At 57.2% G+C, this 26031-nt stretch overlaps 1 protein-coding gene across 4 annotated transcripts in view; it reads right to left on the reverse strand.

Annotated features, from left to right (window-relative positions):
• Window positions 1-4944: 4944 nt before the first annotated feature.
• The window catches only part of RGMA (repulsive guidance molecule BMP co-receptor a), a 39918-nt gene continuing 18831 nt past the window's right edge, over window positions 4945-26031 (reverse strand). For all 4 annotated transcript variants that reach the window (XM_037000627.2, XM_037000628.2, XM_037000629.2 and 1 more), the window contains 2 exons: window positions 14146-14660; window positions 4945-7333 (listed from right to left, as the gene is read on the reverse strand). In XM_037000627.2, coding sequence (XP_036856522.1) covers window positions 6617-7333; window positions 14146-14660 — 1232 coding nt within the window. In that variant the 3' untranslated portion in view covers window positions 4945-6616. The remainder of the gene's footprint in view (window positions 7334-14145; window positions 14661-26031) is intronic.

The following is a 26031-nucleotide window of genomic DNA, read 5'->3' on the forward strand; positions in this document are numbered from 1 at the left end:
AAAGGAATTATAACACAAAGAATTTATACTTGACCTCATGAATAACAAAACTAACTCCAGCCATGGAAGGCCTGGAACAATCTCAGCCCCGAAAAGGGGTCTGTGTGTTATGTGTGTTTTAGGACCTTGAGCTGGTCATGACCTACACTCAGGAGTCAGTGAAACAGACCATGCAATGTGCCTGTGGGCAGAAGCCACCATCTATAGAAAGTTACAGGCTCCAGGACTATTGCTTTATTGTCTTTTTAAAGGTTTAGTCCTCATGAAACACCATAGGGTAGGATTTATCCCCATTTTTCAGTTGAGGATCTTGAGGCTCAAAGACTTTCTGTAACATGCCCACCCAAGATCACACAGCTAGGAAGTGGTACAACTCACATTCTGACTCAGCTTCTCCCGCCTCGAAGGGCCAAATCTGTCACCGTCTCACTCAATGGCTTCTCCTACTGTCATCCAAGTGCCTTTGCACCCAACAGCCCTGTGAACCAGTCCCATTCCTTCCCCAGGTTGTAGATGAGGAGGCACGTGGGACAGGCTCAGGGTCAGCGAGGGGGCCCAGTGACGTGCCACTCCCTCACCGTTCCACATCCCTTCCCTGCTGGGCTGTCACACTGTGTAACTCGAGCATCGCCTGCTTCTGAGCAGATGGTGTCGGGAGGGTGGGCACAGTCACCCACTGTTTCCATGACACCTCCTAGGGCCTAGTTAAGTGTGTGTGGAATAAATGAAGGTATCCCTAAGATCTGGACCAGGTCTGGACGTGTGAGGGATGCTCCTACACACGCCTGTGCAGGGAAGGAAGGGAGAGAGAAGGAGAATGGCTTGTATCGCAGTGTTAGACCAATGGGAGGGATGCCCAGTGAGAGGAGGCCATGGGCACTTGCCTTAGGGATTCAGCTCCGGATGGTTAGTAAACTCCCCAAGGCAGATACTGGCCTTGTCCTGCAATGCCCCAGGGAGAGGGGGGCCCTGGCCCTGCACACCTTGGCGTTTGGTTCCTTGTGATCCAGGTCCCCAGCCCTGGCTCAAGGGCCCCCTGGCAGCTGTGCTCACCAAGCTCCTCTGATGGAGCCTCGGCTTTGAGCCTCCCGAACCCAAGCAGATGGCTGGAGGGGCGTTTCACTATGATAGGTCAGTACTTGCTTCAAACACTTGGCAGGGGGCTGGTGCATGGCAGGTGTGCACAAAATGTAACTTGTGAATTGGTTGAATGACTCCAGCCTCCATGCAAATGGAGGGGGGTCCATAGCAGCTAGATTATGTCCATGATTGCCAAGAAGGCTTGTCCCCCACCTGGGGAAGCCATGACCATCTCCGGACCACAGTGACCCAGCTGAGACCCCACTGACACCCTAGCACCAGCTCCTTGTTGGACCCTGAGCCTCTCAGGCTTCCTATCTGGGGGTCCCTCTTCCCCATCCTCCTCCTCTACAGGGCCCAGCTTGAAGTCTCCCTACCCACCTGTGCGGGTCTGGCCGGCCCACTCCTTGCTCACCCTAAGCCCAGGAGCCATGGGCTGAATCCCCCCACCTGCTTTGGGGCTCCTGAGCCCTGTCTGCCTTTGAGGGTGCTGGTGCTCATCTAGAAACTAGAGCAATGGCATCTGCCTGCGAGGGCTGTTATGAAAATCATCAGAGCACTTGAAAGACTCAAGGGCATGTTCAGATGTAGGTATTTCTCTTCAGGATAATCACGCGAGGGAGGTACTGTCATTACCGCCCATGGCTGACACGGCTGGGGCCCAGAACGATCACATCTTGCCTCCTGTCACCCAGGCCCCATGGAGGGTGGCTCCAGGCATGACCCCCTCCCATGAAGATGGTGTGGCCTGGCGGCCTGAGAAGGGAGGTGGCCGACACCCGGTGGGTGTCTCTGCTTTGCCCGGGGCTGTGGATTTCTCTTATGTTCTTGCTTCTCATTTCTTGCATCCGTCTTCCCAAGCACCCCTGTGGTAGACGTACCACCTTCAGCTTGCAGATGAGGAAACAGGTTTCAGGTCACACAAGCCAGCAAGTGGCAAGGCCAGGAGTGGAATGGGGCTCCTGGCCCACTGAGGCTCCAGCATGTCCGCCTGTAGCTGTGTGGGGAGTTGCTAATTCCCCTCCCAGGTTTCCCTGCTATTCACTTAACTTTCCCTTAAAGTTTAGCATCGTTTTCCTCATCAGCATCAGAACGTCTATCCATGCCTAGTTTGATACTGGGTGTAGAACCCCATTTCAGGGAGCCAGATGTCCTTTTCTGAGCCTGTGGCCTGAGTCCCCCCATGCTGTGGGGCTCCCAAGATTCTCTCTGGAGTGTGGCCTCTGGACGTCTTTAGCCCCCGTTCACTGACAGCCAGGAGACACACTGCAGGTCTCCTCACCAGCCACGGCTTTGCAACCGGAGAGTTTACAACATTTAAATTTAAAACTTAAAAACAGTCCAGCTGCATGTGGTCTCTAGCATGTCACAAATAAAATTTTGATTTCAGTGTCCCAAAGCTGCTCCTCCTGAGGTCTTCCCAGGCCCAGCACAGGGAACCAGGGCTTACCCAGTACCCTTTCTCCCCTGGTGATCCCGGGTGCTCTGTGCTCTAGAGAGCAGCTGGAATGATTCCTCTAAGACCCAAGTCAGGCCTCACTCCCATGCTCAAAGCCTGCTGTTGGCTCCCTACGGCCACTGGAGCGAAGTATCAGGAGGCCTGCCATGCTCTGGCTGCGTGCTGCCCTCACCTTGGACCCTGAGCCACCTACCTACTCACTGCTGTCCAGTCACGCTGCTCTCTGCTGCCTCTTAAGCTCTCTGGGCTGCTGCTGTGTCCGGCCTTTGCACGCATGGACCCCTGCACAAAATGCTCGCCCCAGGTCTTTGCATTGCTATGCCCCAAACTCACTGCCAGAGGTCCCCCTGACCCTCCAGAAATGAAGGTTCCTCCCCACTGGCCCCCCAGTCCAGGGGGAGCCTCTCTCAACCCTTAAACTGCTTCAGGACTGGTCCTCATAGGCGGCTTGATCATGTAATTATCTGGGTATTGACGTGCTACCTGTTAACATTCACTGCTGGACGCCCCCAGCACAAGCAGGCACGAACGAGCTCTCAAATAAAGCAACAAACACACACTGTTGTTGCAAAGGCAGGGACTGCCATGTTGGTGGCCTCCCTGCGTTGTGCCAGGGCCCACGTGCAGAGTAGTTTATGAGTCTTGGCTCATTGGACTTCTAAAGTGACCTTGGGAGGTAGGTACTCATAATTCTATTTTACAAATAAGGAATCTAGGGCTCAAAAAATCCAAGGGAGGCCACACAGCCAGCGACAGGCAGAGCCAGTTTGGACGCCAAAGTTGGCCTGCCACTCAAGCCCAAGTGCCACCCCCTGCCCCACGGGCCTGCTGGCATTACTGCAAGGAGCCCCACTCAGGCCTGGCTCAGGGGTGTCTCTGCCCAAAGGTCTGCCCCTTTCATTACAGGGGACCCTCATCCATTTGGTTTCACGCCTTTTCTGGCCTGCCTCCCATCCTTACACGTTCTGGTTTGCTAAACAAGGTCTCCCACATTCTCACCACACATCAGGGAGTGAGGACAGAGCTCAGAGGCAGGACACCTCCTGTGCTAACGGGTTTGCCCCTGGGCTGCTGGCCTCACCTAAGCCGGCACAGAGGAGTCCCTCTACGCCAGGCCTACAGCGGGAGCTGAAGCTGCTCCTTGGAAATCCTTTAGCTGGAGACGCTGTGCTCCGTATTCATGATGAAATGCAAATTTCCATGTTCAAGAGGGCAACTAGTAGCATGGTGCATGGAAAAGGATTCCAGCTGGTTAAATGTAGGGTTCTGAACAAATTCCAAACCAAGAATATTTCCTGGCAAGTGCCACAGCATTTTCGTCTGATGTTGAGCGAGGTTCTTTTTTTTTTTTTCCAGTCCTGTGTGCCCTAGCTTCCCAATAATCTGTTCTTTTGCGCTGGCCAAGTTCTGCTGCCTTGGCGGGGCCTTCCCCATGGATTATTCCATCCCAGCGGCTCCTGAGGGTGGGGCGTGTCGGTGCAGACGGCTGGGGCAGCTGGGCAAGACGCACAGGTACGTTCCAGCCGTGTTTTGTCTTTTCCAGTATGGGTTCCCTATTTCTGGCCTTCCTCTCCAGTCTGGGTTTGGAACTGGTGTACATGTGCATTCTGGTTTCCAGCCCCTGCTAGCCTTTGGGTTCACCTTCCTCTCAGGCTTCCAGGGCCCGTGTGACCCTTTCCCCTTTGACCCCGCCATGTCACTCAATGCCTCTTGCTGTGGTATACAGAGGTGTCAACATGGGACACTCACGGTGCCAGGCTCTGTGCTAAGTGTTTTACAGGGATTCACTCACTGAATCTCCAAACAACCTGATAGGACAGGTACTCCCCATTTTATGGAGGGAGGCACAGAGGCTCAGAGAGGTTAAGTGACTTGCCCACAGTCACAAAGTAAGGAAAGTGGAGAAGCCACTAGGCATGTGGCCTGGCTGAACGGTGCTCCTGTTTTGCTTCGTGACATCTGGTGTTAAGAACAGGGACAAAAGGCTGTGTGTGAGGAAGGGAACCCCGAGGAGGGTGGCACCTACCGTCCCAGGTCTGAGGCTCCTAGATTGAGGGTGGCAGCTGAGCTGGAGTCATCCCATCAGGCCAGCCCCCCCCCCAGCCTCACCCCATACGCACCAGGGGCCATCTGTCTGTGGGGCTGTGGTCCAGCCTCACCTGAGCCAGGGAAGCTGGGACCCTCAAGTCCCCAAAGCAGCTCATTGTAACTTGAGGGCAGCAGGGGGTTTTGTTGCTATATTGCTTCATTGTGTTCTCACACCCACGGCGCTCCTACACAGGTGTGCTTGCCCACATTCACTAGCTGCGCCCCACCATACACAAGTGTGACGACGTCCCACCCCCAAAGTCAGCTTCCCCCAGAAGGAACCGAAGGCTGTTCAGAAAGCAAACTCCAACATGTAGTCCGAGAGAAAGTAACAAACAAAAAACCCCAAACTTTACTTGAATTTAGCCATTAATAAATAATTTACAGTATGTACACGCGGTGACGCTCCACACAGGTCGCAGACACGAGGACACAGTGAGGGGTCCCCACGTCCAAGCAGAACGCCATCAAACAACCAAAATAAAGTGCTTCACTTTTTACTTCCAACATAGGGACCATCTAAAAACCAGCAGGGAGGGGCCGGGTGAGACCCTCCCAGCCTCCTGCCCGCGGTTTGGCAGAGAGGGAGACCTCTTGGAGGGGGAGGCGGGGAGCCTCCCGGGCCAGTGTATGAGAGGTCCCCGGGGAACAGCAGAGGGGCTGCCTTGGAGGCCGGGGGCAGGCGGGACCATGGGGTGCTGAGGGAGGCTGACCCTCGGGGCCCAGCTGCACCTCTGGGGGCAGAGCCCCATCCCATGTGTCCCTAGGGTTCTCTGGATCAGCAGCAGAGGCGGGTGGGTGCAGCTCTCCTTGGCTGGGCAGCTGGGCTGACAGGAGGCAGGAGCTAAACCTCTCCTGACTGTGTGGCCAGGGCCTAAGGGAGGGGCCCGGAGTGGGGAGGCCCTCCAGGAACGCTCAGGGCTGAGGGGCCTCCTGGGCCCCGCCCCGCCCCAGAATGCAGCCCCAGTGGCCAGCGTGAGGAGGGGGGCTTGGGGCAACAGGTGAGGAGAGGGCAGAGGATGAGACCAGGCCAGCTGGCCCTATCCCGCGGGCTCCTGCCCCCCTCCGCAGCCCGGGGTTCTTGCTCTCTGCTGGAGGAAGGAACAGAGACCAGCGGCAGTTCTCTGTTCAGACATTTAGAAACAAGGGCTGGACTTGCTAAGCACAGTGGGGAATGGGGGACAGTGTGGGGCCAGAGGAGGGCCTCCAAGCCCACAAGTGGTGTTGCTCAGAGCACGTGCCAGCACACATGCCCCCTGGACTTCAGGGCTCTTGGGCAGAAGCCTGGTAACCGGGGTTGAGCCGGGCCGCAGCGGCCAGGCTGCCCGTGGTGGTCTCCTTCAGCCCACAGGGAGCCCAAGGGCAGGAAGGCACCAGGCAGGCACAATCTTTTGGCCGAAGTGTTACATCGATTGGTTAAGGATGCTGAGCAGCACCCCAGGGGGGTCCTAAGGCCCATGGCGCCAGGAGGCCCTGCCGGGGGGTCCTGCCTCACAGGTGCCTCGGCCCCGGTGGCTTAGTGTGTGAGTGTGCTCGTGTAAGAGTGTGTGCGCGTGCGGCGGGCGCAGGTGGCCCCCAGGCAGCAGTCGGCGGGCCTGACCAGTGCAGTGCAGGGGCGGGAGGGGCTGGCCTTGGCCCGTTCCCAGTGTGTCTGGATGGGGCTCCAGCCTGAGGGGCTCTGTTTTGTGCACATTCACACTGCGGGGTGGGTGAGGGGAGCGGCACCCTTGCACGTAGCTCTGCAGTCACAGATGTCACAGCTCCCGTCACCACAACCGCTTCAGGCCCGGGAGGGTGGGGGCCCCCTGGCAGCCCCGCCCCTGCCAGCAGACAGCCCGAGGTGGCTCCTCGGCACCTGTCCCTCCTGGGCACCTGTCCCATGGCCCGCTGGCCAGTGGCTGCCTCTGCTCCTGGTCCCCGCCGAGGTGCAGGGCCACCCGGGGCCACCAGCCCTTCCACGGTCGCCCACAGCTGGGGGACAGCGCCAGCCTATGCGGCCAGGGCTTCCAGGAACACAGGGAGCAGGGCGAAGACCAAGAGGCTGCCGACGAGGGGCCGGGAGGCCGGGGGGCGCCCTGCAGCCGCCGCCCGGTCCGGGAGCTCCCGCGTCCTCTCGTACAGATGTAGTCTGTCCTTGTCGGAGTGGAGCATCTTGACGTCCTCCAGGGCGTAATAGGCGGCCAGGGTGAAGTTCACATCCCCCGTGGTGAGCAGGTCGAAGACGCAGGCCTGGTAGTAGAGATCCTCCACGGGCAGCTTCTCCTTGCACTTGGCTGCAGCCGTCTCGTAGGGGAAGGTGTCCGGGGCTGCGGGCGTGGGGCTGGCAGCCACTGGCCACCGGGGGCCCTGGGGGCTGGCGCGGAAGGCCTGGAAGTCGATCTGCTGGTTGAGGGGGCAGCCCCGCAGGCAGAGGTAGAGGCCCTGGCTGTCCTGGTCCTCCACGGCGTTGACCACCTCCTCGGGCATGCGGACCGCGAAAGTCAGGTAGCGGCCCACTTGGCGAACCACAATGGTGGTGCCGATGTACTTGGCCTGGATCTCCACGTGCTGGCCTGACACCTTCTCGGTGATCTTGAGGCTGTTGGCCCCGTGCTTGTCCCCGCCGTTCTTGGAGCCGTCGGCGAAGGCGGCCGGGAGCTCGTCCATCTCGGCCTGGTACACCTTCTGGTCTACGCACTCCTGGAAGTTCTTAAAGATGATGGTGAGCTGCGGGGAGCAGCAGAGAGAGGGGTCAGCCGCGCGGCCAGGGAAGGCCCCGCCCCATGCTCACCGTGCTCTGCCCTTTCCGGAGGGTGGGGAGGAGCCCCCAGGGCGGCCCAGACATTCCGTCCCCATTCAGGACACAGTCTGGTGCCACCTGCACTATAAAGCATGGAATATCTTTCTTTAAAACAGCTTGCTTTTACTTTAAAAAGGGTTGGCTTAGGAAGGGAACTTCAACTTTAGATCGTACGCTAAATAGAAAACCAGCTCATTTACTGTATTGGGAAGAGAACCATTAAAAGCAAAGCAGAGCTAATTTAAAATAAAAGGTCGTTGTCCTTTACACGTAGGCTGAGCCACGGCCCCCACGACATCAGGCCCTGATCTCTGGAAGCTGTGAATGTCACCTTACACGGCGAAGGGGACGTCGGATGTGCCCTATATATAATCACAAGTGTTCTCAGTAAGGTGGAGGTGGCAGGTGTGAGCACATTAGTGAAGGCCACGTTTCCATGGAGGCAGACACTTGAGTGATGGGGGTCCCTCGGAGGGATGCTGGCACCCACCCGAGGCAGGAAATGGATTCTCCCCTGGAGGACTGGCCCTGTTGACCCCTTGATGCCAGCCCTGTAAACCTCCTTCTAGACACCTCACCTCCGGAACTTGGAGAGAATACACTTGCTTGTCTGAACCACTTAGCTTGTGATGTTTGTTACACCAGCAATAGGAAACTAATATGGTCCACAGCTGTACCCGTGGGTCTCATGCCGCCAGTGGACCTGTGGCAGAATTCCTGCGTAAGGACGGCAGGCCACGGGCCAGACATAACAGCAGGTGGAACAGAAGAGACGGAGGCTCAGGAGGAGAACGACTGGTGAATCACAGAGAAAATCTGGGTTCAGAGAGGCAAAGTGACTTGCCCAGGTCACACAGCAACCAGCAAGAGGCAGAGCTGGAATTGGTCTGTTGGTTTCCAGCCCCTGGGCTTCTTTAGTCATAAGCCTAGAGGACAGGAGGCCCGGGAGAAGGATGGGAGGATGGGAGACAAACAGCCCGGGCATCAGTGAGATTCCCACCCCGCCCAACCCCGCCATCCTGGGTGAGGTTTCTGGCTGGCCTTTCCGCCGCAATCCTAACAAGGAGCACTGGATGGGTCGGAGACACGAGTGAGACTGGGAGGGAAAGCACCAGCCCTGCTCCCAGGTGCCGGCTGTTTTACCACTGGTAGCTCCCTGGACTGAGGGCAGCCAGAACCTAGACCCACAGCCTGAAAATAGGGAGGGACGTGGGGTGATGGAGGCGAGATGGTGTCCAGGCCCTTTGGGACCCCCCTGCTATAACCCACCCCCAACTCCCACACTGCCCCCCACCCCCGCCCCATTCCCAGGCCTTGTCCTCTCATCCCTGCCACACAGGAGAGGAAGGGCTGGCTGGCTGGCTGACTATCAGGGCTCGTGAGGGGTACCACACCTCCCCAGTGGGTCTACGGGCTGAAGGGGCCCCAGCAAGCGGTGGGGGGGCCACTGCCAACACGTATGGCCTGGTCTCAGGTGAATTCTCCCCCTGGGCACTGTGGGGGTGTGGCAGTTGGAGGATATGCCCGCAACCTGGGAGGATCCTGGGGTACAAGGCAGGGCCAGGCGGTGCTCAGGGTTTGCTGACCTGACTGCAGGTGCCCAGGGCTGAGGCCCTGCCCTGTGAGAACCCAGAGAGGAGGCTGGCGGCAGGCCTGATGGGGAAGGGGGCAAGGTACAGCTGAAGGCCCTTCGCTCAGGCCGAGGGCGGGGGCCGGGGCTGGGCCGCAAGCCAGGGAGTGTCTGGCTGCAATTCCAGGGTGGCGGGGGGCACAGACAGGAGGCTGAGGGGGAACCTGGAAGGGAGTGGCCTTGGCAGCAGATGCTATGAGAGGCCTGAAGTCTGGACACGGGTGGCTTAGGGACCATAGAAAGTTCTAGGCTAAGCAAGCCAGCAGGGTTGCAAAAGCCCAGGTGGAGATGGGCTGGCTCTCTCATCACTGCTCGGCAGGTTTCCCCACGCTTGTGAATTTATGGGTGACTGGGCAGGGTGTGCATGGAGGCCTGGGACCTTCAGAGAGAATGGAGAGGGTGAGGGGCAGGCAGCGCTAGGACTTCTGGGGCCTCTAGGCCCTTCGGCCTCGGTGGGCCCCTTCCTCCATCAAAATAACCAACATTATGTTTGGTGCCTGCGCTGGTGTTAGGACAAACAGAGTCTAGGTCGGGTGATGTTGATCTTTTTCCTTCTGACTTTAGAAGATAAGGAAGCCGTTTTGGGAGCCCCTGAAGTCCTGAGCCATCAGGGTGCTGTGCCCATGGGGCCTGACAGATGACTGGCACGGTGGGTGGGGAGGCACAATCTGCTGTCATCATAGGTCATGGGGAGGGGCTGGGGCGCCAAGCTGAGGGCTGGAGGCCCCACCAGGGTCCCCGGAGCTGGATGTGTACAGCTCACTGGGCACTGCACGCCGTTTCCCCATCTCTGTGCAGGGGTTCCAGGCCGCCTGGAGAGCAGTGCATTTTTGGTTTGCTGTAGGATCTCCACAGTGGCTGTGGCCCCTCCATCCGTCTTGAGCCCCATGCATTGAACTGCATGAAAACTGCCACTACTCTACTGTCCTAAGCCTGCAAAACAGCCCCTCCATACAGCGCCACCTCCTGGCTGCTCCCTTCTCACCATCCAACCCTCCCTGATGGGCAGGCAGCCTGCTGGGGGCGGGAGGTGGGCCGGCCCGGTGGTCTGGGCGCTGGGTGGTCCCACCGGCGCGGGCGGGGGCGGAGGGATGAGGGACTCTGGTGTCCCTGCCTGGTGTGCAGGGCCACACAGACACTGGTGGGTGGGGGCTGCTGTCTAAGCGCCATCAGTCCCCCTGGAACAGGAAAGGCTGGTTTCACTCTAACCGCCATCTCTCGTGGAGACAGCCTCCTGGAAGCCTGACAGGCTGCTTGACTCTTCTTGGCACCGGTGCCAGGGACTCAACCACAAGTAACAGCATGAAGGGGGCCTGTCGAAAGCCAGGCGGCATGCTGCCAACACGGCCACGGGCGCGGCTGCTGCTCCTGGTCTGTGCCGCCCCCCCTTCCCAGGGGGGCCCCAGGCCCTCTCCACTGTGCTGGGCACAGGGCAACTGGGTTCCATCAACAGCTATTTATGCAGCCCAGCTGCAGGCCAGGCCCGGCGCTGGGGGCTGTATCCACACAAGGAAACCCAAAAGTCTACGGCCCCGTCTTCACGGAGCTCACACTCCAGGAGGTCACACATGAATCGGGCAGCATGACAGAACGGTGATATTGCAGGGAACCAGCAACGGGGGACAAGGGGGAAGATCCAGAGCTCCTCCCCTGCCTGAGCCTCAGTTTTCTCATCTGTAAAATGGGGTGCTACCAGCGTAGCTGAAAGCAGGGTGGAGGAACAGGGCAGGCAGGGGACTGGGCATGGAAGGAAGTCCCATGGGGGTGGGACGCTGGCTAAAATGTCAGCTTGGGCTGGAAAACACTACACCTCGATCACCCACAGCCCTCGAGAACTGAGGGCTGGACCAGTGTGGACTAAGTCAGTACCATGGGAAATGGGCTGAGGCTCCTGGGCATAGCCCCGCGGCTGAGGCTGGGCGGGGGAGAGCAGGCAGCGGGGTCCAGCCAGCAGAGGAGTCTGGCAGGGGGCTCTGGTGGGCGGCTCTACAGGCTGTTGCTGCCCACTCCCGTCCTTGGAGACCAAGCGCACTGAAAGGCCTTGCAGAAGGCTTGCCCAGTGCTCTGGGCCCCACTGGGGCCCCTCAAGGCCCTCAGCATCCTGCCCCCACCACGAGCACCCCTTTCCCAGTCTCTGTTAGCCATTGTAAGCCTGGGAGCTGCCGGGAGGAAGGGGACGTGGAGCACGGAGGCTGGCCCAGAAGAAATGTTTGTAAATGTTGGCTGGATCAATGAAGGGGCAAGCAACACACCTGAGCAGGGGCGCCCAGGAGACCAGGTGTGGGCAGACCAAGGGGCTGGGGACCAGCTGCTGCTGCTTCTCACCCGGAAACCATGAGGCTCCCAGACTGCTGGGACGATGGGGACTGGCCGGGCCACAGACACTGGCCCTGTGACCGCTGCAGCGCCTTGTGCTGCCTCCTGGCTGACGGAGCTGTAATGGAGAGCTGCTGAGCTCTCGGCCTGCAGGCGAGGTCAAGGTGGCCCACAGCAGATAAGGGCTGGGTTGGTCAAGCTGTGCTGCAGAGCCTCGCACCCTCTGGAAACTCCATGCTCGGGCAGTTCTGCTGGCCACAGTGTCCAGCGGGGAGCCTGGAGCACAGCAGTCTAGCCTGGGGTCCTTGTACAGCGGCACGTTCACCAACTGAGTGATTCTGTGTCCCCCTCAAAATCATGGGTCAAGTGAATGAGCGAAACACAAGAATGAATGAATGGACCGGTGGTTCATCCCTCTGGTGTTTTTGGGCAGCATCACTGAGCCCAGTGGAGAGCTGAGCATTGCATCTGGGGGTCCTAAGCCCAGGCACACAGTCCCAGCCTCCAGCACCCAACAGCACGTGGCCTAAAGGCTCCTGCTCCCCAGCACCCCTACCCAACTGGGGCAGCAGCCCAGCTCTGCTGGTCATGAACCACAGTTCCTCCCAGGTCTGTGCTTGGCTCTGTTATCAATTTGATGCCCACACCACCCTGGGTGAGGAAGGTCAGGCCTTCTGAGGTCCCCATCCTTCTCCCACCCCCAGACCTCCCTGTGTGCCCCTGCCAGCAGGGGACAGAGGGGCGGAGTTCCCTCCCACAGTGTGTTTGCTGCTGGGTTTAGAAGCCGCAGCCTCAGGCTTCTGCTGTTCATTTTTCTTGGCTCCGGGGAGAGGATAGGTGAAGGGCCACAGGGAAGGTGGCTGGGTCCTTGATTTAGGCCTGTGGAGGGCCGGCAGGGGGAAAAGGTACAGTGCAGACAGCACTGGCCACAATTCTGCTGCCCACCGGGTTTCACGGCCTGGTGCCACGGGCCTGCAAGGTCAGCCGTGGGGTTTCGACCCTCTTGTTTCCTACCCAGCACTTGGGCCCAGAAGGAGACCTTCTGTGGGCACTTGAGGGCCACCAGAGCAGAGAGAAGTGGCAGGAATTTTCCTGGCTTCCAGGTTACCTCACTGTCCTCCTTTGGGGTGTAGAGGGACAGGAAGGAGCAGCAACGCCCTCATGGGCCAGCCTGGCACTCCCGACATGCTGCCTTGACACGTGCTTTCCCTAGGGAAACACCCGCTGCCAGCCCGGGCACCCCAGGGGGCTTTAAGGGGCTGGGCCTTGAGGAAGCAGATGTGTCCCCAACACCTGGGGTCTGAGAGCCAAACAGCAGCCCACCCTTGAGGGGTGCCCCTGGTTGGATGGAAATGGGGGACCCTCCTGGAATCTGGGGTGGATGGGGAAGTCCCTCTGCCTGGGTCATGGGCCACCTCTGGGCTGCCTCTGCTGTGGCCCCATGAGAAGTACTTGAGTCCTGCTGCTTATACACTGAAGCCTCCTTGGGTCAGAAGATGACCAGCTCTCAGCGGCTTCTGGGACTGCAGATGGGAAATGCCTCTCGCGGCAGCGGGCACACACTATGCTCGAGTCACACAGCGGGCCAGGTCAAGTCCTAGCCGGGGGGTCCCAGGCAGCTACACTCTGGTGAGGAGGCTGTTTTGCCTCTCAGAGCCTCAGGCTCAGGCTGTGCCAGCTGGCAGGGCCCAAGGAAGGAGGGAGAGGCCGCCTGGGTGGCCCCTGGGGGCCCAGTGAGTGGCTTCTCCATCCTCACTCATTCCATCTGCCCTGTTCCCAGACACCACGGCCTCCCTCCTAGGTGCCCACGGCCTCTTAGTGTCGGTGTGGTGAGGACAGTACCCCGAAGGCCTGGCTGACCCCAGCAGCATCCCACAGCCCAGCCCCCCTACCTGGCGTCCCCAATGCCCTCTGTGCACCCGAATCACTGGGAGCTTTAAAAAAAAATAACACACATCTGACCCCACCCAGAGACATGCTGTCAGTTGACTGGGGGGGAGGGGGGAGTGGGTGCAGAATCACTGTCTCCTAAAATCTGCTAGTTTGTGAACGTGCAGCTGCACGAGGACCCCCGGCTGGACTGTTCGTCTCCAGGAGGTGGCCGGTCGCTTGTCCAGGGCAGGGGTTTGCTCCCTCTGGGCTGTAAGCCCCTTGAAGGCAACGATGGAAAGGTACCTGTAGAGAAGCTTCTCTTTGATCGGGTTTTAACACGGGAGTTCTACCAAAATACAGTTTGGGGGCAAGAAAAGAATATTCCAGAAGTTTGGAACCCGGTGTTCTGCAGAGTGTTTCTAAACTTTCTGACTTTACCAGCAGTAAGAAGTTACCCCGGACCCAGCCTGCGCCCAGGCACACACACACACACAGCAGAAACTAAGCTTCCCAGAACGCCTACCCCTGCCCCGAACAGCGCATTCACAAGCTGCCTTCCCTGTCTGGGGGCGGTCACGCCGTCCTGCTCTATCCTGCTCTACCAGGCCCGATTAAAGAAAAAGTCAACATGGGTGTATGCTGGCTTCTGACCCCAGAATGTGATTTCACAAACAAACCCCTCATGAGTAGCAGCCAGCATCCTGAGAAATACCAACCTCTAGGCAACGTGCAGGGATGGGTCTGGGTTGGTTCAACTCATGACAAAGGATCTCTACAACAGTCCTCTCTAAATAATCTGCTCATTTACTGGAATGAGAACTAGGTTGGGCAGCGTGCAAGAAGGGGTGGGTCTGGGCCCTCCTGACAGCAGAGAGTCTGGGTGTGACCCCACGGGGTGCCCCAGCCTCCCCCCTTCCTTACCTTGCTGGTGGCTGTGGCAGGTGAGCCGGGCAGCACAGGTGTGTTGGTGACCTGCACGTTCAGGTAATTGTTGTCGATGAGTGGCCATGCGCCCTGCACCTTGCAGGTCTGGAAGCGGTCTGTGAAAGTCCTGAGGTGCGGGTCCCCAAAGAGGCCGCAGTGCGTGTAGTTGGGGGCGGCCGAGTGCCTGTGGAAGCTCTTCTCATAGTGGCAGACCTCGGGGCTGTCGGAGCGCTCCTGGCTGTCCCCGGGCGGCGGGGGTGTGCGCAGGCGCGGCTGCGACGTGGGGCCATCCTTGGTGCAGTTGTGCTGGCTCATGAGGTCCTCTATGCCATGCGCGGCCGAGTGGTAGGCCAGGTCGCCCCGGCAGGCGCGGGCGGTGCGCCGGGTGCACAGGGCGTAGGTGCGCAGCGCTGCACAGAACTCGGGGGCGTCGCCCGAGGCCAGGGAGTGGCTGCCGGCAGTGGCGCTCCAGAACTCAGAGTTGCACTTGAGGATCTTGCACGGGGAGGTGGCTGTGGAGAAAGGGAGGTACGCCCTCAGGGTGGGGTGCCCAGGCTCAGCCACGCTGGGGTTCAGGGCTGCGGGCCCAAGAACAGCACCCCTCACCCGGCACCACCCACTGTGCACATTCACTCAACGGACGGCAAAGCACTCTCCCAGCTGGTAGTGCAGTGTGGAACCTGCCCTTCCGGCCTTCCAGATTCTTCTGCGCAGCCCATATCGACCCCGAGTGGCCACTCGTGCAGATAGCAGGTTGGAGGCTGCTCGCCCAGTTCCCAGCCTGTCAGAGGGGCTGCCAGTGCTTCTGGGCAGCAGGACTGTGGGACCTGACAGGCCACCCTTGGGTCTTGGACATCTGGTGATACTTCCACAGCCATCCTCCCGAATTTTGGCAAAAGCAGCAGCAATGTGGCAGGGAAATTTTTAAGCCCCAATATTCAGTACCTGTTTCTAGCTCTGCCACTGTGTGACCTTGTACCAATCACTTAACTTCTCTGTGCCTCATTATACTTATGTGGAAAATGGGATAATAATCATATGTACTGTGTGAGGTTGCTGAGTGGTGAAGACTTAGGCAGGCACCGGCACACAGCAGCTGCTCGACAAACGCTGGCCAGTAAGGCAGCTGTACTAGCCCTGGTCACCTTGCAAAGCAAGGGCAGCTGCCCCTTGGTGGCTGTAGCCCCATTCCTCTCTATCTTGCTCCAGAGAGCCAGCCGGGAAGCAACGAGAGTGATCACCTCAGACCTGCCCTATTTTATTTTTATTATGTCATAAGCTTTGAGATCTTCGAGATAATTAGCTACAAATGACCATGCCTGAGAACTGTGGCTTTAACAGGCCTGAACACTGTGCCTTGACACATGGAATGTGCCCTTTCCCAGCCTCCATGATTCTTCTGCACAGCCCTGAGTGACCGCAAGTAGCCAGGCAGCAAGAAGGAAGCTTCTACACAGGCTTCATGAGCAAAGGAGCTGCAAGACCAGCTGGGAGGCCCCGCTTCTGGGGTCGTAGGCCACGCTGGAGTGGGCAACAGGAAGGGGGCCACTGCTCCAGCCACTCCTGGCTGGGCCACTAGCCTAGCTCGTGACCTTGGACAGGTCAGTTTGCTTCTCCGGCCCTGGCTTCTTACCTTTAAAATCAAATTGCAAATAGAAGCCAGGAGAGATTTTATGTGCACCGAGGCTAAGGAAAATAAAATCCAGCAGCTGCCCAGTGTGAGCCCTCGGCTGTGCTGCGAGGCCCCGCATACCTGGCTACCTGGAGGCCTCTCCTACCTCTGTGGGCAGACAGGCACCGTTCTCTGAAGTGCCCTGCCCAAGTTACACCCCACGCGCAGGGGTGTGACTTGGGCATGTCATTCAAAGCCTGAAGTTTAGGACCAGCCAGGCTTTCCCCCTAACTTGACCTGTGTGTGTCACACTGCTGACCAACAAGGTCTCTGCAGGTGGTTCTGGGCAGACATTTTTCATTTGAGCAGTGACACATTTACTTTTTTGTGTCTTAGAAAACATAAAACAGATTTGATGGAATAGCTACAGATGTTCCATTCTAATAGTTTAGAGTTGAAGAAGTGGGGTGGCTTACAGAAGCAGATTCGGTAAATAACAGGCAGAAACTGCCGGGAAGAGGCATGTGGGGAGCACTGGGTGAGTCCCCCACTGTGTGGCCTCTGTTCCACAGAGATATGCTCCTGGGCAGGTCTCCCTTGACAGGCAGCTAGAAGGGTCTCTAGCCCTGCTGTCTGCACAGTTCTGCAACTTACAGAAGACACACAAAGGCCCAGCCTCCAGGTGGCCTACGGATGCCAATGTGGCCTGCGGGGGAGCAGGTGAAAGAGCCCGAGCCCCTGGTGGTGGAGGAAATGAGGTAGTGTGCGTGGAGAGGGCGCTGTGCAGCACAAGCACTTTGGGGGAGCACAGTACAAATGGGCTGATGGGTGCAGCTACCACCCCCATCTCTGGCCAGCGGCCTCCATGCAGGGCCTGCTCCCCCAGCCTCATTCATTCTGGGAGCAAGTGTGCTGACCTGCTCTTCAGTGTCTGAATCACGGAGATGCAGCTATCAGAGAAAGCTGCCCGAAATGGACACAGGCCTGTGCTGAGTGGCAGCCACCTGGACTGTGCCCACCACCCACCAGCCCACTGGCCTTGGGAGCCCTGCCTACGTCCTGGCGTGGGCCCCCCTCTGGCCCTCACACTGCCTAGAAGAGACAAAGGACACTGCCTGTCTGTGACCCAAGCAGGAGCTGCGCAGGCCTCTCTCCAAGCCATTAGAATATCTATCTCAGCCATGCACCATCCCCTTCACCATCCTCCACTACTGGGCGGCTCAAAGGCAGCCTCCACCGCAAGGGACCTCCAGCCTCTCCCTGAGGGCCCCTCCTGCACCGCCAAGAGCCCCCCACCAGCCAGGAGGCCTATGGCCTTGCCCTCAGCAGACCCCCTGGGAAGGGGTCTTCTGTCTGCACACTGCCTAGAGCGGGGGGGCAGGAACGGTGCCCTGGGTGGGACCAGCCTGCACTCAGATGAGGTGGGGTATGCAGGGTGTCCCCCGAAACAGGAGACTACCCAGGTTCTTGAACTTTAGGGGAAGGTAGTGATGGACGTCTGCCATCTCCACAGCCTTGAAACCCGGGCTCTGCACGGCAGACCAGCTCCAGAGCTCTCCCTGTGTGTCTGGAGTCCGTGACCAAACTCCCACGGAAGTGCCCTGGAAGGGGGTGCCTCCCGTGCTCTGGCGTCATCAAGTGGGGTCTGCCAGCCCAGCCATGGCCTTTAATACTCTGTCCAGAGCAGCGCTCCTCAAATGCTACAGTGCCTGCCAGCCTCAGGGGATCTGGGTCAGCAGGCCTGGGGGGCCTGAGGGCTGCATGGCCAGCAGGCTCCCAGGGGAGCCCCAGGCTGCTGATCCACAGGCCACAGTTCTTTAGAGTTGGGCCATTTTCTTTTCAATAGTCATCACAGAAAGGCCAGGTTAGAACCCGCTGGATCCCCGGCCAGACTGGAGTGTGTGAACAGGGCATTTCCTCTGGGTCGGAGGGGGCTGCAGAGAGGGCAGTGAGAGGGAGGCAGCTCTCCCAGGGGCAAACGGGTGGGAGGGCACAGCCCCCTGGCTCTCAGCCTTTGGAGACGAGGCCCTCCAGCTCTCTGTCCAACACGTGTTCCCCTCTCCATCCCGGGGAGAATGTTCTGCATGCTGTCACCCAGGACTGGGCCAAAAATGGAGAGGTGACGGCAACCCTGGCTGTGTGAGGAGGTGGGCAGGGTGGGCACAGGAGGGAGGCTGTGTGGTTCAGGTCCCACTCGGCCTCCTGCTAGCAGCTGTGGGAACTGGAGTCTGACTCAGTTTCCTCATCTGTGAATCTGAGGCAACACGTGCCTTAGATTTCACTGAGGATTAAGCGAGACGTACACGGTGTGCCTGGGACCCCCAGTAAACAGGTTGCCTGACAGAGGTCTCAGAGGGGGACAAATACAGCCCCCAGTGAGGTCAGAGGTTAGAGGTCATTGGTGGGGGAGCCCACCTATAGCGCGCGCTGATGCAAACTGACCCACCCGGATCCCAAGTTTCCGGGAGGGAACTGTGAGCGGGCCTCGCTCACCTTCCTAAGCGTTGAAGAGGAAGCCCAAGCACCCCCCCCCCACCACCACAGGTGGAGAGGCTGTGGCTCAGGGTGGGGGTGGCTTGTAAGAGGCCACTGACAGTGACCAGCTGGGACCAGATGAAGGGCGCCCACTCTGCCCATCATCTCTGCAGGCAGGGAGGCAGCCCTCCCGGGCCCGTCTGCCTGCAGCGCACAGGCCTGAGCCGCTGTCTCCTGGAGGTTGTAGGAAGGGCTCTGGGTGTTCCACAGCTGGGAAGTCTCCACGGGCGGCGAGTGCAGGAGCCCTCGATCCCCGCCTGCCCTGTGTCTACTCCACTAAATCACAGGGGAAAGGCCCCCCCCAGGTCAGGGACCAGAACATAACCTGGCCTGGCATCAAAAGGAAAAGCTCTTGGCTGTGGCCTCACCTGCCAAAGAGATCCCAGGGGGGCTGATTTTTATGTGCTGCAACTTTCAGAAAAAGCAGGCGACCTTAATTCCAGGCAGGAAACCATGGACTTTTTCTGATGTGAGTGTCCAAGGAAGGCAGCAAGGAGAGGAAAGTCTGAGAGTTTGAAAGAGATCTTATTGCAACTCCTTTTAGCAGGAACAGGAAGCCAGCTTTGCTGAGCGCGCCACCCTCGGTGCTCCCAGGGGGCCGGAAGGCCGCCAGCTGCCCTGTTCCTGCCTGGCCCCTGCAGACAGCACAGTGGCCCCTCTTGGCCCTCTGGCCACCGCAACAGCCAATATGCACAGAGCCTAGAGATTAAAACATTGAGCTGGGGTAAGAAGTTCCCCTGAACTTCCATTTCTATCCCAGGCGCCGTGTCCTTAGGTTGGAGTGGCTCTTGCAGGGCTGCTGTTAAACCCATGGTGCGAGGGCCTGGGTCTCACACACCCAGGGAAACGTAAAGGCGCCGCACAGACCTGGGTGCTCCTTAGAAGCACGTTATGCTTGTTTTGTTTCGACCCAGGCCTCCTGAGACTTAGAACTTCACATGCAACGACAAAGGGACAAACGGGAGAATCCACGGGCTGCAAAGACAGTGGCTGGCCTGGACTTGCCAACAGGAAGCCCCTGAACTACCCCCAGTGCCTCAAGAGGCAGGGGCCTGGGCAGTGCCTAGAGGACCAGGTGGCCTCTCGAACTTACTGGGGGCACAGTGGGCTCCTGGTGTTCAGGCTTGGAGCCCCGGCAGCCATTGGACCCATCTGCTCCTGACTTGTGCAATTCGGGCTGGAACTCCCTGCTGCTCTCTGCAACCTACTTTATCCAGATCACTTTATCTAGCTCCGTGCTGGTCTCTCAAGGTGCACCATGGAATTTTACAACCTGGGGGTGGGGACCCCAGAGGTCCCTGGTCACCGCTTTCCACCTCCAGCCAGGCCAGGAAGTCTGCCTGTAACACCCCTGCCTGGCAGCAATCCCACCTCCACTGCCACCAGAACTCTGCCAGGGCAGGGCTGGCCACAGCTCTGACAGCTCCAGCTCTGACCCCCACCTGCCTCCCAGGGATGTGCACAGGGCCTGGCCTCTTCTCTAAAGCCACACAGAGAAAGCTCAAATGCAACTCTCCTGCAAATATTGAAGATGGTACCCCGCACCCTCCACCCCTGGCCTCCTGTGTTGCCTTCTACAGCCTCGCTCTCCGGCCACTTTCTGGAGGGCCACTTTCTATGCGCTGCACCGAACAGTCGGCGTCATCCATTGATGCTCCAGGTCCTGTGCCATCTCCTGCCTGCAAATCCCTTCAGAGCAGGGGCCCCTCCATCTTTGTCCCGGAATCCTCCGGCTTCCACACTCGAAGTATCTTAGGGTACCTGACACTTTTTTAAAGCCCCCACCCATATCCTGCTGGGTCTCTGGGGGAGGCTGGGGGCTTCCACGTTCCCTGGTACCCCTTATGTGTCAGATTTCATTTTGCAGGGAGGTGGGCTCCAGACTGTCTTCCTTGTGGGCTGAGACACGACAGCAGGGGACATCACGGTCACACAGCCTGCTAGACTTCTTTTCTCCTTTCAACCCAGTGCCTCTCTCTCGGAAACAGAAAGACTCGGAGCAGGGAGCTTGGAGCATCAGCTGTCCTAAACCAGGCAGGGTGAAAATACTGACACACCAGTGTGGCATTAGCCGATTTCACAGACCTCCTTTGAACTGCTAATCAAGCCCAATCTTTCAGAATAATAGCCTGATTATTACCGCCTTGTTTGCATAACAAAGAAGCCCAATAAAACTTATTGCACGGAGCCGCTGAGGGGGTGTGAAGGATCAGCCCTGAGAAAGGAGTCTTAGGAATGCAGTGAGCCCTCCGCAGCCTGGACCCTGGAATACAGACAATGCAATTTGCCACCAAGAAAAGCCCAATAGACCAATAAATTACCCGCTTGCAAAGGGATTAGATCAGGTTTCAGTTGCCTGTAGGAGGGGTGGAGGGAGCCGGGAAAGAGGGAAACCTGCCTCCTCTTAAAGGGATAAAGTTTCTTTTGAATACAACCCCCACGATCAAGTATTTTGTCCAACTCTGTGGCTTGCTAAGTAAAAATGCCTAAATTCATTTACTTGCTGCAAGTTCTGGGCCCTACCAGGTGCCGGGCCCTGTGCTTCGTGAGGTTCCTGAAATGAGCCGCAGTTAGCTTCTGTGCTCAGGTAGCCAAGCTATCAAACCTCTGGAATGCAGAACAAACACGATTCATCTGGATACCAAACCACACAGGATGTCAGGATGGAGGGGCCAGAGGGTATCAGGGAAGAAGCATTTCAACCAGGTCTCCACGGGTGGGTGGGGCCTGACAGGTGATGTGGGAGGTCCCAAAGGCTGGGGCAAGTCGAGTTTGGGGCCACATGGTAAAGCCCGGAGTACTGGCTGCGCCCGACATGAAGCACATGCTGCCCAGCTTCAAACTGCTTCCCTCTCTGCTCTGTGGGCTGGGTGCTGCAAGCTTGGTTTCTCTGGTCCCGCCTCCTTGCCAGATTCCTCCACAAGGGGGCACCGTGTCCCAGCGGTTTCTGTCACGGACCCTGCCCGCGCCCCTGTGTGTGCCTCGGGGGCCCCTCCCACACCCACCTTTTGGTTTTGTTTTTCCTGCCTGGATCCTGATATGCCAGCCTAAGTATTTCAGACTGGACCCAGCTGACCCGTGGGTGGGTGGGGGGGGGGGTGCCTGCAGAGTTCTCAGTGAGTACATGGTGTGATCAGAACACTATTTTAGGAAGCAGTGTAACTTAAGAAGTGATGGCTTCCGCTGGGACAGGAGCAGGCAGGGCGAATGGAGAGCCTCTGGGAAAAGCCGGTGCTGAGGCCTGAGACCGCTATGTCCTCCTCCTGGGCGACCACCTCCCCGGGGCGGCAGGCACGCTGAGGCTCCCTACTGGCAACCAGCGCCTCCCTGAGGTGGACAGGAGCCTTGCGTAGGGCTGAGACCAGTACTTCGCGTCTGCAGCACGAGCAGCCGATCTCCACGCTCCCTTGTCCCTTAGCACTGAACCTAGGAGGGGACAGTGAAGGCATTTGTGCCAATATTTGGCCAACTCTGGCCTGGGCAGTGTTCTGGAGCTGACAGATGCTTGAAGCAGCCTATTTGTGTCACTCCTGTGGGACTTTCAGTCATCCTGGTGTAAACATCCAGGAGTTTGGCATCAGATACCTACAGGAACACACCCAGGTGATGAGCTAGGTTGGTCGCCAGACGCAGCAGACCCTACCTGACTTAACTTGCAAGAAGCCAGAAGCGACCCCTTTTCTTAAGACACGTTCCCCCCAGCGCAGCCTCAGTGTCCCAGGGAACCGACAGAGCCCGTGACTCCAACGTGTTTCCCACCCCTTGGATGCACTGGGAATTTTCTTGGGGCTTTCCTCCAGAAATTGGCCTACAGGAGCAAGGGTGGATGCAAGAAGCCAGAAGTTTCCCGAGAATCTCAACTGACTCAGGAAGGGGAGGAGGGCAGGCTGGAGAGATGGGGCTGACACACTGAGCAGGGTGGCCAGAGGTGGCCACATGCCACTCACTGAGGGGGGGCGGGAGGCACTGCCCCCTGTCACACCCAGCCAGGGCTCTGCTGCAGCCTCCATACATGCCAAGTCGCTGCAAAAAACCACGCCGAGTGCCAAGGAAAAGGGCACACCTCAGCCTTCCGAGCTGGGCACCCTCTCCCAGCTCCCACTGGGCCACATGGAACTGGATCAAAAGCACATGTGTTCACTTTCAGGCCCAAAGCCACAGTAGGCGTGTCAGTCAGGAGGCTGAGGGCTTCTCTGGGTGAGAGGGACCCATAGTGGGCAAGGGCGGGGTGCAAGATTCCATTCTAATACTACCCTGTCTTAGGGCACAGAACTGAGTTACCCTGGGTTCCACAAGGAGGGTGGTTATGGGCCAAGGCATCGCTTTGCAGATGCAGATGAGGCTTGCAGGTGAGGTCTGAGGCATAACCCCCTTTCCTGAGTCTAGGGCTGGTTCTGGAGATGATAATTTTCCATCCTGGCTCTGCCTCCAGCAACCCTGGGCTCATCTGCCTGGTGGCTCCAGGTCAAAATTCATTTGCAGTGGCTTTTCTCCCTGCCATTTGGAGGCAGGCCTTCCTCCCTGACCTTCCCCATGTGGTGGGAAGGCGTGTCAGCTGGGCACATGCCCGGCTGGCGCACACACACATGGATGTCTGCGTTCATGAGAAATTCCTGGGCATGGGAGGCTATAATGGGCTCCTTTCTGCAGGGACCTGGGGGCAGAGAGATCAGTTTGATAGATGTCTCGGTCTTCTGACTACTCCAGACAGAGAGTGGAATGGTGCACGAAATGAGTAATAATGAATAAATAAGCAAAACCCCAAAGATCCAAAACTGACTTGGGGAACTGCACAGGGACAGCCCCATCAACTTGTTTTCCTGACCTATGTCTGGGTGGCATCCTCCTTGGAATGCTAAGCCAGGGATGGATGGGGAGCAAAGAGGCTCATTGGGAAGAGGCAAAAATGCTGGATCCATGGAAAATGCGGTCGCTCTTCACTCTGCTATCTAATCATGTATCCAGAGTTTGTTTCTTATTTTTCCCCCATTGTAAAGCTTTATACGCTACATAACAAATTTAATGAGTATGTTTATACAAAATCTGGTATATGGGAAAGGGCAGGGGTCTGGATTCTACTCGTGGTTCTGCCACTAACTAGATGTTGTAATATCAGGGAGCCTCTCTGACCCTCTGTTTCCTCATTGGTACAGCGGGAATGATGCTCATGGGGAAGGTGTGATACTCTGAGGTGATGTATTTAAAGCATTTGGTAGAGTTCCTAGTACACTGTGGCCACCCGATAAATGGGAAAAGCTTTAAAAACTACTGTTCTCCTTCACATGATCATACTTTGGAGAGAACAGTATAAGGTATTAGGTCCTGAAGGATGTTCATCAATGTTAATTAGTCATAGTTATCTGCAGGAGGTTGGAATTGGGGTTATTTTCATTTTATTTATTTTCCATTTTATTTAGCCTTCTCAGCATTTAGATTTACAAATGAGTATTGTTTTTATGACCAGAGAAAAATTATTTTGGAAAAAAGATTAGGGTATCTGAAAAAAATAGAAAAAACCCCCAAAACCTGTGGTCTCTATTTAGCAAAAAACCCAACAAGCAGGAATACAAAAAACCTAGGGCCCCTGTCATTTCCAGGATTATGCCAAGTATGTCTGGGGTGCATAGCGAGATGGGTATAAAGAAACAGAAGATGGGGTTTCTGCCTTTATAACAGAACTAGTGATTTAGAAGAGGACAAAAACCCAAGGCCCACAAAGTAACTTGGCCAGGGGGGAGGGGGCAGGTGTCCAGGCCAATGCAGGGGTGGCACTGGACCCCAAAAGACAGCACTGGACTTGGTTCTTGACCAAGTGGGCAGTCCCATTCCACAATGGGCAGTAGCCCCACCAAGGCAGGGAGCTGCCCATGGGTTAGGTGTCCTGGGGTGGTAGCAGACTCCCAGTGCATGTGCCAAAATTGCAGTGCACAGCAGGTCCTAGGGCTGGTCAGCTGCTTGTAGCAAGGTGACAACGGGAACAGTCAGGAATGGGTGGAGGAAAGAGCCTCACCCCCAGGTGAGTTGCCTGAATGGAGATACCCACTTCACACCCAGGACTTCACGATTCTGGGGTCCCTACCAGACACAGGCTGGGCACTAGTCCAGGGGACAGGAAGGAAGAATCTAGGATTGACCAACCATCCTGGTGTGCCCAGGACTAAGAGGGCTTCTAAGGACACAGGAATTTCAGTTTTAAAAACTAGATGAGTTGGTTTTCCTAGAAGAAATAATGCCTCCAATCGTAGGCAGGTTGAATTTAGTCAAGCATTCAAACAGCATGGCATCTGACCACTCAACCAAAATATAAAGTAGGGGTTCTCTACACAATCTGTTGAGGACCATGCACATTTCACCAAAGAGAGGATTTTTAGTAGGAACCACATGTCCGCCAGCATGCAAAAGGGTCCCCACCCCGTCCTTAAACCTCCACAGGGTCCCTTTTTCCCACTTCATGGACTGTTCTCATCTGAGCCTAGGGAACTTTCACCAGTTCTCCTACGAGCTCTGGGTGGCCTTAGCAATTTCTTCAACCTTGCAAAGAGGTCTCCCTCCTTACATCAGAAAACCTGAGATCTCCTCTTAACTCTGTTTCAGAGAGTCCACCCTCAGGAACTAAGAGGCCAGCTGTCAGTAGGTACATCCCTCCGTCTCTGGGAACCAAGGCTAGGCCCTGCAGACTTCTGGCTTGTCACACCCAGCCTGCTAGCTGCCTCTGCTGCCATGTGCTCTCACAACTGGACATCATTTCATTCTTTCCCTTTGAAACACCAAGTCCTACTGGGAGGGCAAAAATGTGGTAGGCAGGTTGACTTGCTGGCACATTTCTGAGTGGCAGCTTTGAGAGAAATAGTCTCCTCTCTATGACACAGACGCACTTGGTCAGCTCAGAGAGTGTTGGTCTCTCCAAGCCTGAGTTTCCCCACTGAGGAGTAAAATGTCTACAGCTGCAGTGTAAAAGGAACGGGAAAGAAACTCCTCAGGGCAATAGTTCTTAGAACAGCAGTCCTCACACTTGGGCATGCAGCAGAACCCCAGGAGGTCTGTTAAAGTACAGGCTGTAGGGCCCCACCCCCAGCATATCCCTTCAGGAGGTCTGGGGAAGGCCCAGGCCTTGTACTTCTAACCAGTTCCCAGGGGAGGTGGATGCTGCTGGTCCAGGGACCACACCCTGAGCACCACCATTCTAGAGTCTAGCATCCACATGTAGTTAGCAGGAGGCACGCCAACAGATCTACAACATGTGCCTTTGACAGAGTTCTCTTAGAAAGCTGTTTTATTAAATTACAAGGGTTTCAAAGCTTAAAAAGTATGAACTGTGTTTTGAAGAGGATCCTGTTTGTGGGAGACTTTTAAGAGGCCCTTTTTGGCCTCCTGCCCACTGACCTCTGCCCCATCTAGATGTGACCACTCTGCCTGCCCACTGCAGGCCTAGCGTCATCCAAACAGACACCCTCACAACCTGAGGGACACCTCATAGCCCCTCTCCCTTGTTCGGAAGAGGGCCCCAAATGCTGTCAGTCAGGAACACCGAAGGCCTGCCATACACGTTGAGTGAGTCCGTGTAAACACTCTCAGAAGACACAAACCCTCTCAGTCCAGGAGAGGCGAAGGCATCTCTCTCCACATAACTCTGTCCAATTTAATTTGCACTCCTATGGGTTTACTCCTGGCAGCCATTCAAGTTAACCAGCACTGAACAAAACCCATGCTTTCATGCAGCTGCCGGAGCCAGATTC

Source organism: Manis javanica, chromosome 18, assembly GCF_040802235.1.
Source record: "Manis javanica isolate MJ-LG chromosome 18, MJ_LKY, whole genome shotgun sequence".
In the NCBI taxonomy this organism is placed as follows: domain Eukaryota; kingdom Metazoa; phylum Chordata; class Mammalia; order Pholidota; family Manidae; genus Manis; species Manis javanica.